Source organism: Calypte anna, chromosome 2 (assembly GCF_003957555.1).
Source record: "Calypte anna isolate BGI_N300 chromosome 2, bCalAnn1_v1.p, whole genome shotgun sequence".
In the NCBI taxonomy this organism is placed as follows: domain Eukaryota; kingdom Metazoa; phylum Chordata; class Aves; order Apodiformes; family Trochilidae; genus Calypte; species Calypte anna.
Genome location: NC_044245.1, coordinates 98,553,503 through 98,568,657, shown reverse-complemented (window position 1 = coordinate 98,568,657; position 15,155 = coordinate 98,553,503). Strand labels below are relative to the sequence as shown.

Sequence of the window (15,155 nt, the reverse complement as noted above, 5' to 3'; positions counted from 1 at the left end):
CTTAGGCGAACCTATATATTGAAAGCAAGAAGGAAAAAAAAGCTTAAAGTGCTTTACTTCAAGTTCAGATCTAACTATATGTACATATATTCATCAATTGTCTCCACAATCTAAAAAAGACGTGGACAGATTGGAGAGGCTCCAAACCAGGGCCATGAGGATGATCAAAGGGCTGGAGAAGCTGCGCCATCCATAAGGAGAACAAAGGAGCTTGGCCTCTTCTCCCTGCAGAAGGTTCAGGAAGAATTCTCTCTTCTCCGTGAAGAAGGCTCAATAGGGACCTCATGGCAGCATTCCTGTACTTAAGGGGTGGTTATGTAGAGGACAGAGGAGAGTCAAAAGGGGCTACATAAAGAAGACATTGAGCCACAAGTGCAAGTTGCACAAGGAGAGGTTTCAGCTCAATATAAGACATTTTTTAGTGAGAACAATCATTCCCTAGAACAACCTCCCCAGGGATGTGATAGAGTCCCCACTGCTGGAAGTTTTCAAGGTGGAACTGGACAAGCTGCTAGATAATCTCCTGGGGTCTACCTTTCCCAGGAAAAGTTGGACCAGATGATCTTTTGAAGAATCCTTTTCAAACTCCTTCTCCATAGAACAGTCCTGGGCTGTTCTATGATTCTAGCCTTCTAATTTTACTTAAAATAATGATAATCATAGATAATTAGTACTACTAAAAAATTAAGCCTGCCATTAAGATTTGATTTGGATTAATAACCTTAGAAAACACTGAACATCATTCCATGAAAGTTTCTCCAAGGGGTATTCACAAAGCTGCATGATACTGACTTTCTCACTTTAAATTCTTGAAAATCCCAGTCCATGGGAATCTGGAAGTAGTGATGATCACTATTCCCCTGGAGAAAGAAATAAGACAGGCTGCTTAATGTTCTTTATTAGAAACCATAAGGAAAAAAAAAAAAAAAAAAAAAAAAAAAGGTAAGAATATTTCTCCCTCAAGATCCAATTTGATCCTATAAGTCTCTGAAGGATCTTTCACTGGACCAAACATATTTTGTTTGACATTTTATAAGGTTGAGTATCTATATCAGTGTTTGGCTGAGTAGCCTGTTTTTCAAGGACACTACCTACCCATAGTTGTTGTTACATTGCCTACTGTTTTGAAATAATTTATAAAGCATGTCATTTTACAGTGGATATTCTGCCAGGTCTCCTCTGTAACCCTGAACATCACTTCACCTTTCCTATTACTGACCATACACTCTCCATGTGCAGGAGCATTTTTTTAGGGGGAATTTTACCTGATCTGAACTGATGTGGCCAGGTTACAGCATTTATTTTTTTTTCCAGAAAGCAGTTCTTGATTCTGCAAAAGCTGTTGTATGCACAGTGCCCTAAGAATCACCTTCACAAAACTGAGCATGTGCCTCGACTTTTGGGCCCCAAATATTGACTCTCTAGCATTTACCATCACTTTGGGGTTTTTTCATGTTTTTATTCTACTGTTGGATGAGTAGCAAATACTCCTACATGATCCAATTACACTGAAAAGTGAACAGCCACTAATCTCAGGATGCTAGCAATTCAGCTCAGATTGAACATTTAGATTCTACTTATCCAAATTCCTGCTCTGTTTTCAGCTGTATTTTTTCACTCATGAACTAAGAGATGGTATATGCCTCTGGTCCATAAAAGCTTTCATTCAAGACATGTCAGCCCTGTGATAGTGGTGAAACACCCTCTGCTGTGATGTAACTTCTTATATGTTGTGCAAGAAGACTGCAAGGACGCTACATAATCACGTATTAAAGCATACAACAGAAGCAACAACTATGGGATGCTCTTCTTGAAGCTAAGGCATCTGTCAAAATAGTTGGTAAGCATTTTGAAGGGTATAAGAGAGCAACATCTACGATGTGCTGGATCCTGTTTATATATAAAGGCAGAATTTCTTTTGTGTGGTGCAATCAAAGACAGTCGATGTTTTCAGTTAAAAAGCATCTATTTATTTTATGCTAACGTAAGGTGTTGGAGGTTTTTTCCAGTGGATGCTAATGCTCAGGTCACTGGTTGGTAAATACGTATTTTAGAGGCTGTTCACTAAATTGTTTGACACAAACAGATTTATCACCAAAACCCAACCTGTTTCCCATATCTAGGAACTAAAAACTGTGGCAAAGTTGCTCAAATTGGTTCATTGTGAAGACATACAGGAGTTGTACCACCCTCCATTTCTTCATATAGCAGTATATAAATAGCTTCATCTGCTAATATTATGTTGGTTGTTGGAAAAAATTTTGAGACAAAACCAGTTTCTTAATACAACAGGGTCATTACAAAATCTAAAGATGTGCTGCAAAAATAAAGAGGTTCAGAAATGCAGTTGATGTTACTGAAACTACTCTAAATTATACTAAAGTGTGGTCAAACATAACAGTGAAAATACCACCTTAGGTTTAAAATGTAGAGACACTTGTTTCATTCAGTAGCCATGTGTCCTTTAAGAAAGGGTTACAATTTTACCATGGAATCATAGAATGGTTTGAGTGGGAAGGGACCCTAGAGACCATCTAGTTCTAACCCCGGCCATGCACAGGGACACCTTCCACTGGATCGGGTTGCTCAAAGCCCCATCAGACCTGGCCTTGAACACTTCCAGGGAAGGGGCATCTACAACCTCCTTGGGCAACCTGTGCCAGTATCTCTCCACCCTCACAGTGAAGAATTTCTTCCTGATGTCTAATCTACATCTACTCTCTTTCAGCTTAAAATATTAGAGTAGAAAAGCTGCTGAAGAAAAACATGGAGACAGACGAAGCTGTTCTTTAACAGCCCATTTGAGATGCATTCGGGAGTAACCTGAACTTGTCCAGGACTCCTAGTGAGCAGGGCTGCCACTGCCTTTGAACTGGCTGACTTCAAGCACCAGCCATCCCTCCACAGCCCACAGCAGCACGCTGCTGGAGTACTACTGTTGCCAACGCTGTCTGAGCGAGCAAGCAAACCCGAACACATCCTTATTATTTTCTCCTGCCGTCGCACCCAAAGCCTTCCTCCCACGGCACCCTTAGTCAGAGTGTGGGCGAGAAGCCGCCTGTGCGTGTTAACAGGGACTGAAAACCCGTGTGTTGTAGCTGTGAGGATGGCAGGTTGGCGGGGGGATGCCTCGGCCTCCGCTATCTCCCCCCTCCCCCAAACACACACCGAGCAGCTGTCACCCTGAGGGGTCCCTTTCTGGGAGAGGCCTCGGCCTTTGGCTTCTTCCCCGAGGATGCCGGGGGAGAGGTTGTCGGTCAGGGGCTTAGGCCTGGGCCGCCACCGTCGGGGCCGAGGGGTGTGCAGCTCCCGGGGCTCACACAGGCGGCCCGCCCGGTGGCTTTTCCAGGAGGGAGGAAAGAAGACGGGCGGGCGGCGTAGGCTGCGAGAGGGCGAGGGTTCCCCAGCCTGTGAGCGGAGCTGGGGAACCCTCGCCCCCCCGGCAGAGGCTGGCGGCCATCGGTCTGGGTGGCGTGAGGGGCCGGCGGAGCCGGTTGAGGGGTGAAGGAGGGGAGGGCTGCGAACGTGTGTGCGCCTGTGTGGCGGCGCGGCCGGCGTGCCCCCGCCCTTCCCCCCCGCCGGCGCCGGGCGCTGCGCGGTGGGCTGGCGTTGGGGTATTTACGGTAAGGTGGGAGCCGGAGGTGGCAGCTCCCGGTGTCAGGTGATCGGGGTTGAGGAGCCGTTGTCGCCGCCCGGGAAGGAAAATGCAAGATGGCCCAGCGGGGCCGTGAGGGGCTCCGCGGCGCCCCCTCCCCGCCCGCCACCGCCGCCGCCGCCGCCTCCCCGGCGCGTAGGGCCGGCGGGAAGCGCTGAGGCCAACCCCGCCGCGCCAGAGCCCGTCCCCGGCGGGGGGCACCGAGCCATGGGGCTCTGCTACAGCCTGCGCCCGCGGCTCTTCGGCGACACTGGCGGCTCCATCTCCAGCGCTGGAGCCACCTCGGAGCCCGAAGCGCCGGCGGAGCCTCACGCCGCCCCGCAGCCTCAGCCCCTCGGCGTCCCGCTCCGGCCCGGCGGTAAGCCCGGCGGGGAGGCGGACGGGCCGCCGCTGCTGCTGCAGAACGGCGGCGGTAACGGGGCGGCCCCCGAACGGCCGTCGCTGCCCAAGGCCGGCGGCCCCGGTGGCGGAGGGAAGGTAGCGCGGCAGCAGACGCTGCATCAGCCGCCGGCTCTGCAGAGACCCTGGGAGAAGCTGCGACTGGAGGAGCGGGAGGCGGAGAAGGAGGCGAGGAAAGTCAGCAAGAGCATCGACCGAGCGCTCAAGGAGCAAAAGCGGGAGTACAAGCAGACGCACCGCCTGCTGCTGCTGGGTATGATGTGTGTCTGTGTGTGTGCATGGATGGATGTGTGGGTGTGCGGGGCGTGTGTCGGGGCGGGCAGGTGCCCCCCGGGGCTCCCCGGCAGTGCCCCCCTTCTTGGCTTCCTCCGTTTTCTTTGGGCGCTCTCCATCCCTCCTTTGTCTCTCCGACGCCCCCCCACCCCCCCGCCCTCCCATCTCGGCCCTGCCCTCAGGCCGTCTCCGTCCCCCGGCTCTCCCCCTAGGCAGGTTTACACCTTCTTTTCCCTTCCTCCTCCCCTTCTTCTCTCCTCCCCCCCTTCTGTCCCTGGCTGTGGTTTTGAAATGGAGAACACGGTCGGCGCTTGTCCTGCGAGGGCGAGCGGCTCCACCCAGGCCGCCGGGCGGGAGCGATGCGGATGGGGGAGCAGCGGGATCTTCCGGGGGAGGGGAGCCTTACCCCGGGCAGGGGGCTGCCCCCATCGCCGCCCCCACACCCCTCCCTTTCCCCCGGAGCCTGCTGAGGCGAGAAGTTGTCTTAGCGCCCGAGTAACTCGGAAGCATAAGAAAAAAAAAAATAAAAAACAAACGCACACATAGTAGAAAGGAGGAAAACCAGCGATGCTTAAGATGTGTATGTATAGCCTGTGGGTGATCTTCCTCTGCCGTGTGTAACTGGAGATGTTTAACGAGTAGCGGGAGTATGGGCTTGTGGCTCCTAAATGAGAGGAGTGCTGATGAGCAATAGGCTCCTTATTTGAAGCAGCAGCGAGCGGTGTAGAGGGGAAATATGCGGGTGTAGGTATGTGTATTCCTCACAGACGTCGCCTCTACTACAAGATGTGTTTGTTGTTCCTTAGCTATCGGCTCTCAAATTTTTTAGGAATGACTTGTCAGCTTTTGTTCCCTCTTCTCTGAGGTGCTATGTGTGGTCTGCTCTTGCCACTGCTCTTTCTAAGCATTAGTTAATAGACCTCTCCAGAGGATTTGTACCAGCTGATACATTTACAGTATGAAAACCACAGGGGTATCTAATACAAGCATCTAATTTCCTGCAGGAAACAGAACAGTCATACTGCAGGGCTCTTTTTTATGGTGTGAGCAGAGGGCTTGTTTGGTCTTCTAGCTGTGGTCACAAATCTCTGTTTTCTGTTAGTGTGGAAATACATTTGCTTTTGCATTAGCTTGCTTTGTGTGGTTTTGTAAAGTTGCATGATCTGGAGGAATTTTGGTGGTTATCTATGTGTATTCCACGTTTTGGGTAGTCTTGTCTTTAAAAGCTTTGTTCGCACGTTATTGGATTCCTTCATTCCTGTTGGTGGGTGAGGGATGGAGACATTATTAAATACAGCAGTGCACAAAGGGTGTACGCAATGTTTGTCAGGACTGTAGTGCTCCAATTCTTTAGGAAAAAAAAAAAAAAAGGCTTTATAATGGTCCATATAATACAAGCTTGTAGGATACCAGTACATTCAGTAAAGGAAAGAGGAAGAAGATGTAATTCCTACTCCAAGGAATTCCTAATAATCTTTGTAAAATATTTTTTCTGATACTTGAACTATTTAATTCTAAAATTTTAAATATTTCATTTTAGAAGTGTATTTTTAGAATGCTTTTCTTCCTGTAACCTCTGAAAGTGTGTTGTGACCAGTATTGCTACAGGAAGGCAAAGCTACTGGTTGGTGTCCTGTCTCTAGAGAGCAATGTAATTCCTTGAACAAAAGGATCCTAACAGATAGATACTGTTTGTAGCCAAAAACATGGGTGGTTGTCATAATAAACCAGAGCAGTAAGCACCTGTTCAGAAACAATGCAATTTAAAAAATAAACCATCTCTGCCCCTTGGCGCCCTGAAAGAAACTCAAGACTCCTAACACTCTCTACACTGAATTTGGTATTAAATCTGTCTCATAATCAGAAAATACTCTCTTGATCTCCACATCGCAGAGAGGAAATGCTGGATTATTATTTCAGCCCTTGCAGACCAGAGCCTGACATAAATGTTTGATTTCAGTGTCGGGAGAGCTGCAGGTGCTTTGTGTTGCTGTTTGGAAAGAAGTGGGAATGCTGCTCCAGATAAAGGAGAAATATTTAGAAGGAGGAAGGGCTTAGTTGTCAGAGAAAAACAGTGAAGCGAAATTGCACTACGCAGGGTAATAATTTTCCATCTTGCACAGAGGGAAAGATTTAGGATGTACACAGAAATCTTTTAGAATAAAGAATATTACTGGCTTGATATTTTATAGAATCTCTGGTGGTAAATAACTTAGTCCCTGTCCCTACAGTCTTCCTGGCAGATTTAACCTAAAAAGCATACCTTTGCTAGAGAGAGAAGGAACATTTTTGTAGAGCAACATGGAGGAAATGCATAGCTGAGGGGAAATGGTGAATGCAGTGACAGCAGAGCACTGGCACAGAATAAACAAAGTTGAGCAACAGTGCTGGGGTGGGCTTTGTTTGTTTTTTCTTTCAAATACAAGTTGGTAAATATCTTCATTTTGTTTTGTCCCTTTATGTAGTATACATGAATTGGGGCAAGTTTAGAAGAAACTATTGAAATTTAAGAGGAAAATGGAGTGTATATATCACGCACCTACTACTAGGTATCAAAAATGTGCAAATAAATGCACTAGTATAAGAACACTAATAATCTCTGGGGTCTTAAAATAAGTAGCATATTAAAAGAGAAGCTTCTATAGATGTTTGAAAATGACCTTCCCCTGAAAGCACACTAATTCTGCTTTTTTTATGTCAAGTGAAATCAATCAGCTTTGTGATGCTCTGTGCATCTAAGTCACCACATTATTATGAAGTCTCAAAGGGTTTTTTTTGTACTGTATATTGGTAAATAGCTTTCTGAGAATATATTCTTGCCTGCCACAGCTTCCCCCAAACTAATGTCTCTTGCTGCATGTGCTGTTTTGACTCTTCCCTCTAACCTACATTTAGAAACACTCAATATGTTTTGTCATAACCAATAAATGTGGAAAGGGGGAGGGTGTATGGAAAGTCCTCAAGCTCAGTTCTCTGCTGTACCTGCCCCTTACATAGGTGTATCTGTATCAGGTGGCTGTGGGGGTGATGTGAAGGATTTACTGGTGCACTGCCAGAGCAGCAAATGGGGTTTGAGTTTGTTTTGGTGCCTGGTTTTTTTCTTTCATCTTCTGCAAGAAGATGAGCCCATATAAAATGGAAACTTGCAATTGTGGTGGAATGCCCACTTCCTTGTTTAATATCAATTTTAAAAAGAGGAGAACGGGCTGGAAACCTTGACATGATAATTGTGCACTGTATCGTTATCTTCTTTTGTTTTGTTTCTTATTCCTTTAGAAGTGAAAATGTTAATCCATGCAGAATTCACATAATTTTTTTTTTTCTAAGCCTGAGATGAGGAATTTTTTTAAGCATACATATTTATTGCACAGATTTACAGGGTTTGGTCAGAGTCTTGTAGCTTTGGTTTGTTTTGTTTTCAGTTTGGTCTTTTTTTTCCAGAAACTGCAAACACTCTTCTACAAGATTATTTTAGCAGCTGATTTCCTAGAAACAGTGAAAACATTACAAATCACTTTATGGAAGCAATTCTCATTTCCATTTTTGTATTTTTAACTATTTGGGGTTTAAGTGGGCTGAACAGGGATTGCCTTTAAACTAAGCGCTATCCATAGTGGTACAACTAAGACTCATGTGATGTCAATGTAAGTTATACAGAGAATTATTTTTTTTCCTGGATACCTGTTGTCATCTCCTTCTGGTTTTGGCTTCTGTTTTTTGTTTTGTTTTGGGGTTTTGGTTAGGGTTTTTTTGGTGGTGTTTTTTTTTCCTGTTTCCCCTTAAGCCCTGGTTTCTGTCCTAGGTTTGGATAACTTTCTGAAGAAGAACTCATTCTTTTGCACTTCTCTGCTGAACTGAAACTGAAAGTGCTGGGAGTAAAAGCTTTTCTGTTCAACAGAAACTGAAAGTAATGATACAGGGATTGAGGGACAGAAAATGGAGATAGTAATTTTCTTCATTTAAGAGGTACTGTAGTTGGTTACGTGGTATTTCAGTATTGACTTCAGAGTGAAATTTAGATTTTTATGTACAACAGTATGTAAAAAAGAAACACAGCTCCCCATAAATAATGGGAGTCAAACACAAAGATACCTTGCCAAGCTTCAGGGGTTTCTGAGCCCTAGGTCCCTGAAAGCTCAGAGGTGTATAGCAGAAGTGTTGCTTTACTATGGTTTTATTTTCTTAACTAGGCATCTGTTGAGTGTTGTCAGAATGGAACTATGTTGCAAAAGGAATTCTCTGACTAAAATAACAGACTGCTACCTAGATGTGCTACATCAGTAGACCCTTAAGTTTATCACCCCTAAACCAATTTTAAGTATTGAAATTTAAGAATACTTTAACCTTTACATAGTGCCAACACATGCTTATTGATAAATACCTGAATTTAGTTTAGCTTGTTGAGCTCAGAAGTTCCCCATGCCTGGATAAGGCTGTATGATTGAATCATTTTTCTGGTGCCACCAGAAATGATGCTCTACCTTGTCAGTAACTAAACTGGGCACCACTGCTTGTGTTGCAGGGTTTTGCACCCTTTTGTTGCATCCTGTATGTGGCTGTGGGGTCTCTACAAAAACAACTTGTTAGTTAGTGTTGATGGAGTTGGGATTCCTGCACCCAGGTAGTTCTAGCATCTCGATGATGGATACATGATTGGCAGGAATAGATGGCTTCGAGGAGTTTGAAATAATGGGCTGCAATTACTGACCAGTGTAATAAAGAAAACTGATTTTATAATCCCTAATCCTTTCCATAATTTGCATGTTTTTCCAAATGATCTGCTTTTGTTGTAAATTATGGCACCGTATTGAGGGTTACATGTTCTCCCTGCAGAAGAGGGAACCAGTAGGCAGAGGTCATCAGGACAAGCTGGAGTTGGTTCTTAATTTTGGGGGTTTTTATAAGTGTACTGAAAATGATCCCTGATTTACAATGCTTAGCTTTTCCTTGTTCTGCACTCTACTGACTAATTGTATTTAACTCATGTCTAGCTGTTCTAACTTCCTTCCATTCTATGATTAATTTTACTTAATTTTTTAATAACTTAATATTTAATATTTAACTTAATATTTAAGAAAAAATGCTTTTTTGTTCCATTCCATGTTAATTGTAGCAGTGCTGGGAGGCTCCTAACTGCTAGGCAAGGGTGGGTTCTGCAGCTGCTGCTTAGGCAATATGAACTTTCAGTTATTAGGCAAGTTTTGTTTATTGGTGTCTATTCCACAAATGCTTATTGTAACATAGTCTCTTGATTAAGCAATCCATGCTAAAGATATCTTTGTCAATTTAAGCTCCCATTGCCATTGTAAGTTCTCAACTGCAGGAATTTTAAAGATGAGGTACAGCTTCTGGATTTGCACATTTGTTTCCCTTTCTCCTTGCTTTTTTTTCCAGATTAGAAGAAATAGTTTTAAACTTCATTTCCGTGTTCATCCCTTTGCACTGCCCAACCCCACACCTTATATTTCTTACTTTCCAGCCCTTTGGCATTCTTTAACTGAGTCTTATGATACTTTTTAATTATTTTTTTTAAATCTCCAATATAACTGTGTAAATAATAGTTATATTCTGGACTTTTTTTTCTCTCATCTTAGCATATTTGACACAGAAAAACTATATAAATTTGGGGAAATATATACAGGGGTTTTTCCTAGAGTCATGGCTTTGTTCAGCTTTCTTTTCAAGTCAGGAACCAATTGAGCTTAGAAAGTTTAATTAATTTTTAAAAAGTCTTTATTTTCTTTAATCCAACAGCCTGGTTGAGCAGTGTGGAAAACCTGGCCCTCCCCTCTGCTTACCAAGTTTAACTTACTGGGTAGCCTGCTCTAGAAATATTTTGCTTTTACTGAATGATGTGTTTGTCTCAATGGACTTCTAAATAATGGTAGAGAAACAAAATCATGTAAGTAAGATAACAAAGCTGTTGCTTACCTTACAGTAGAGGGGTATGAAAATGTCTGAGTTGATGTTTGGCATTGGAGAAGTCTTGACCATATGTTTCAGGGATTTCTTAAGTTCTGTGTGGCTTGGATCTGTAGTAATGGCCACTGAGTGGCTTCTCTTAGAGCAGGTGCTTGATGAGTTGAGATGGGTAAAATGAGGAATGGAGCAGGTGTTATTCAGCCTGCAGACTGGTGCCATGGTTCAAATGAAATCCAAAGCTGTCTTTCACTGAAGATGCAGTTCTATTTTTAGAGATGGAAATCGGTAATTACTTACTATGCTCTTAATAAAAACAACTTTTCATAGATAGTTTTAAGTCACCTATTTATGCTTAAGATTTAAAGCCTTTTGAGTCATCAAAACATCATTCACTTTATGGGGAGAAGCTTTGTCTATCTGCACTATTGCTTACAAATGTCTTGACACAACTGTTGTAGGTTTTTTTAATATTTGGGATGTTTTACTTTTGACTGAGAATGTCATAAATCATAAATGGTTTAAAACTCAAAATTATTTAAAATTTGAAGAGGGAAGATTTAGGTCAGACATTAGGGAAAAAAATCTTTCCTGTGAGGGTGGTGAGACACTGTCACAGGTTGCCCAGGGAAGCTGTGGCTGCCCCCTCCCTAGAAGTGTTCAAGGCCAGGTTGGATGGGGCCTTGAGCAACCTGGTCTGATGGGAGGTGTCCCTGCCCATGGCAGGAGGGTTGGAACTGGATGATCTTTAAGGTTCCTTCCAACCCAAACCATTCTATGATTCTGTGATTCTATGACATCAGTAAGGCTGGGTGGTTTGGTTTTTTTGTTCTTTAAATATCCAGGAGTGCAGCCTTGTACCTGGCACACCAATTTATGCCTACTCCAAAAGTGCATGAACATGTTAAGTATCCTGACTAGAGGTATTTCATACCATACCTGTAGCACTCTGTGTGTGTAACTCCTGGCTCAAACGTGAATTGCTTCCCCATAATCTGGTATATTACATAAGTTTGTTTTTAAACTTAAGTTTGAAGTATTACAAATTCCACTAATTTATAGTAATGCTAAGCTTAAAGAACAAAAAATTTTTCTTTCCCAAAATACCATTACAGTAATAAATCAAATCCAGGTCATATATCAAATTCTATACTGCGATCTTTATTTTAGTCTATAATTTACATCATGTTGAAACAATGTGCATTTTGGAGCTTATAAAGCTGTTTAAAAGGTGGAAGGTTGGGGGTTTTTTGTGTTCCTCGTACCACCCCCTCCAATTTTTAAAATAAACAAAAAGAGTCTTTTGCTTTCTCTATGATAGGCAATACAATTCTGACCATTTCTTTTAAAAATACTTCATTCCTATAAAGGGCAGAATAAAAGTTCTTCTGAGCAATCCAAATTGTCTATGTCATCTTCAGAAAGTGCAGAAAAGGAGAATGTTGCTTCTGTGGTTTGGGTTAGTGCCTACAATAAAGATGAGTAGCAGGCTGAAAAGCATCTGTAATAAACACCTGACAATAAATTGAGTCCTCAGTCTCTGTAGGTGTCACTTCCCCACCCCAAATATCTCTTTTAAAAATTATTTGAAAACACATACTTTGTTATACATGTAATATACTCTGTATTTAATCAGTCATGGATTAGAATTGATACAGTTTTATTTTTCCATGATGAAGAATGTAGGCTCTGTTAAACTGCCAAAGGTGTGAATGATCATGGATTTTTTCTCTCGGTGCAAGTGTAATTTATATTAAGCATATACTCTTTTACTGAAAACTGTCATGAATGTTGCTGGAGATGTTACTAACTCTGTTAGACTGCATTTCTCTTAATTATGGAGAATTAGTCACTCTGGATCATGAAACAAATGCAGAATGCCCTGCCCAGTGGTAGGCAGTGAGTTCTTAATAATCATTTTCTTGAACACCTCGCGTATGGTGTTCAAGAACCAAAGTAGAGGTGAACACCTCTACTAAGCTACAGTAGTAGAAAGTTGCTATTTTCTTGAGTGAGAGTACTCATTGATGTTTCACATGCTTGAATACATTTCATGTTGATTGAAGAAGCTTCCTCTTTTGGATGGTACTTTTTCAGACAGAGATGCACACGTCTCTGCATGCATATGCATGACCACTGAAGACTCGCCAGGAGGAGGCTGGTTGAGTTAAACTGCCCTTCAAGAGAATCCGCTTGAATTATATCATAGCATATATCACAGGCTTCAAGCTTTGTAAGAACAGGGCAAGTCTAATGGATTCAGTGGCAAGATTGGTTTTTTTCATCCTTTGACTTAATGGATGTTTGAATTACAAAATAGACTTATGGTCTTCTGCCTGTTCTGAGCTTGCTGTACTTGTCTAATTCATTCTTTAGGAGAGATATGAACAAGACATAAAGTGCTTCTAGTGTACCAGCCTTTGCAAAGACAAACTTCTTTTTTTATGTTCTTATACAGACTTTAAACCTAAGATACAGTAGAATGTAATAATTTGTATAAAGGACATGTGCAGAAGTAAGCAGTTCATAACTAAGACTTTGGGTTTTTAATAATTTTTGTTGGTTTGGTTTTTTTTAAGTTTTTAAATGACAAAGTGCTGTGGAAGTTATTTATGTCACATTACGTGTCTGTTTTCCCCCAACCATCAAATTATCTAATATTAAAAACTGGACAAAGAAAAAAAAATCCTTGATGTGTACAAGGTGAGTTTTTCTGCTTCAGCTGTACTTAAGAACCTTGTAGTATACTACAGGAATACTACTGTTACGTGTGATGCTGTGCAGCTTAATAATGTACAAACAAGCAGGAAAACCACATTAAGGATTGACTGGAGCTTAAAGCCTTTCAGATCCTTTTATTAATTGGGTCTAGTCACTTAAGAGCATGGCTTAATGCAGAACAGTAGCTGTTATAACTATTTTGCTATCATGTGTTGCAAATATTTCAATGAAGGAAAACATGATAACTACAGGACAATTTCTCTGGTTCAGACTGAATAGTTGATATTCCTCTGATTTAACACTTTGAAAGAAAAACAGAAATATTAAATTTCTTACAGTATTTTTTCACTTTTTTGAGGTGGGAGCAGGCAGTTAGGAGGGGTAAAAACAAATCATAAACCAGATTTTTTCATGTAAATTCTGGTGGCTCTGTTTTTTTAACAGAACTTCCTTCAGGTTCACGTGTATCTGGATTACCCCTATAGATGAAATAGCATTGGGAGGGTAACACAAGCTTTTGACACTTGGAAAAAGACTCTATAATAAATTGTTTTTAAATAACAGCCATGCATTTTTTCATTTTAGTAAATACATTTTTCTTATATTTAAGAATATTTTTAGCCACCTTATACGTTCTGTTTTTCTTCAGTGATATAAAGCATTAATTTTTCTTAATTAATGATTGATACAGAAGCAGTGTATCTGTTCTTATCTTAGTGCTTCCTTTTGCCTGCCTTTCAGATCAGGAGTTGTAGCAAACTGGAGAGTTTCCAGGTGCACCAAGGGTGTATAAGGGTGTTGTTCCAAATTCCATTGCTGCTGCCTCAGGTTTTCTTATTCTACTTAATGTGACATCTGGATTCATGAGCTTGTTGCTGAGTAGTGTCTTTTGAAATTGAGTAGTATTGAAAGAGTACAGTTAGTGTGATGCTTCTGTGTTTTGTTTGGGGTCTTTTTTTGTTTTGGGGTGTTTTTTTATTTTTTTAATTGGGAAAATTCAATTATATTTAAGAAGGCAAAATATTCCCTCATAGGGTCCTCTGCCTCTTAACTCTATATGTAGAGGTGGGGATCTTGACTCAGAGAGCCAAAAAATGAAGAAAACTGCCTACAGTGGTGTTCGGCTTGCAGTACTCAGAACCTTTTTTTCTATGAGTGGATTCTAGCTCCAGGTGTATGCAAACTGTACTTCTGAACTACCAGAGGTAGAAGAAAAACTGTTGCATGGAAAAGCTGGAAAGGAGAAAGCAGTTTCTTGATACTTCAAGTTGCTTATAATTTCATGTAGCAAGAATCACCTGAAAAGTAACCTACACCAAAAACCCATTTGACAACAGTCCTTGTCTAGTTAAAAGGGTTTCACAGATATGTGATCTGTCTGCCAGAGTCTGAATAGTACTTTCCAGCACATCAGGAAAAATTAATGTAATATAAGGTCAAAGCAGCCTTTCAGGTCACTGCGTTACAGAGGATCTGGGGGGTGGGCAGAGGTGAGGTGGGACTGCTCATCCATGCTGCTTCATCCTATACCCGGTGCCACTGCTGGTGCTCCTGGCCCATCAGTTTCAGGAGAAGGAAATAAGGGATTCCCAAGATCGGAATGAGAATCAGCAAATGCTTCACACTCAGGCTGCCTCCTGTTACAATGTTTAAGAACAGGTACATGTTAATCCCTGATTCGGTTTTTGGGGGAGACCATAGACATTGGTGCCAGAGTTTCTCAGGGGTTTTGCACCCCTTGATAGGGTTCTCCAGCACTTTGTTCTAGTACTTGTAGATTGAGTGCTGGACAAAGCAAATACATACCTTTCTCAAGCCTAAACAGCATAAGATCAATACATCCCAATATGGCATTTCTCTAAGATAAAGATGTGTGGAAGACTATGGAAGGAAAAGTTTTCTTCTTATGTTTATTTTTGTGTGTTTTGTTTGTTTGGGTTTTTGTTTTTTTTTTTTTTTCCTCTCCTTACCTCCTTTGACTTCCTATTTATAAAGTGAAAAGCCTTCCTGTAGTACCTGACTTTGTCTCTTTACAGGTCAAATAAGCTTATCTAAAAGTAAGAATTTCTGCTAGTGGCTTTTGAGGTGTTTTTTTCCTGTGCATTTTGTTGCTCCTGGTAAGGTATTAGAAACTTAACTAGAACTTGCTGTTTACATAATATGTGAAAAAGTGTTGAATTAATCTCTA

At 41.9% G+C, this 15,155-nt stretch overlaps 1 protein-coding gene across 1 annotated transcript in view; it reads left to right on the top strand.

Moving 5' to 3' along the window:
• Positions 1-3,838: 3,838 nt before the first annotated feature.
• The window catches only part of GNAL (G protein subunit alpha L), a 195,098-nt gene continuing 183,781 nt past the window's right edge, over positions 3,839-15,155 (top strand). The window contains exon 1 of the mRNA XM_008505519.2: positions 3,839-4,307. Coding sequence (XP_008503741.2) covers positions 3,863-4,307 — 445 coding nt within the window. The 5' untranslated portion in view covers positions 3,839-3,862. The remainder of the gene's footprint in view (positions 4,308-15,155) is intronic.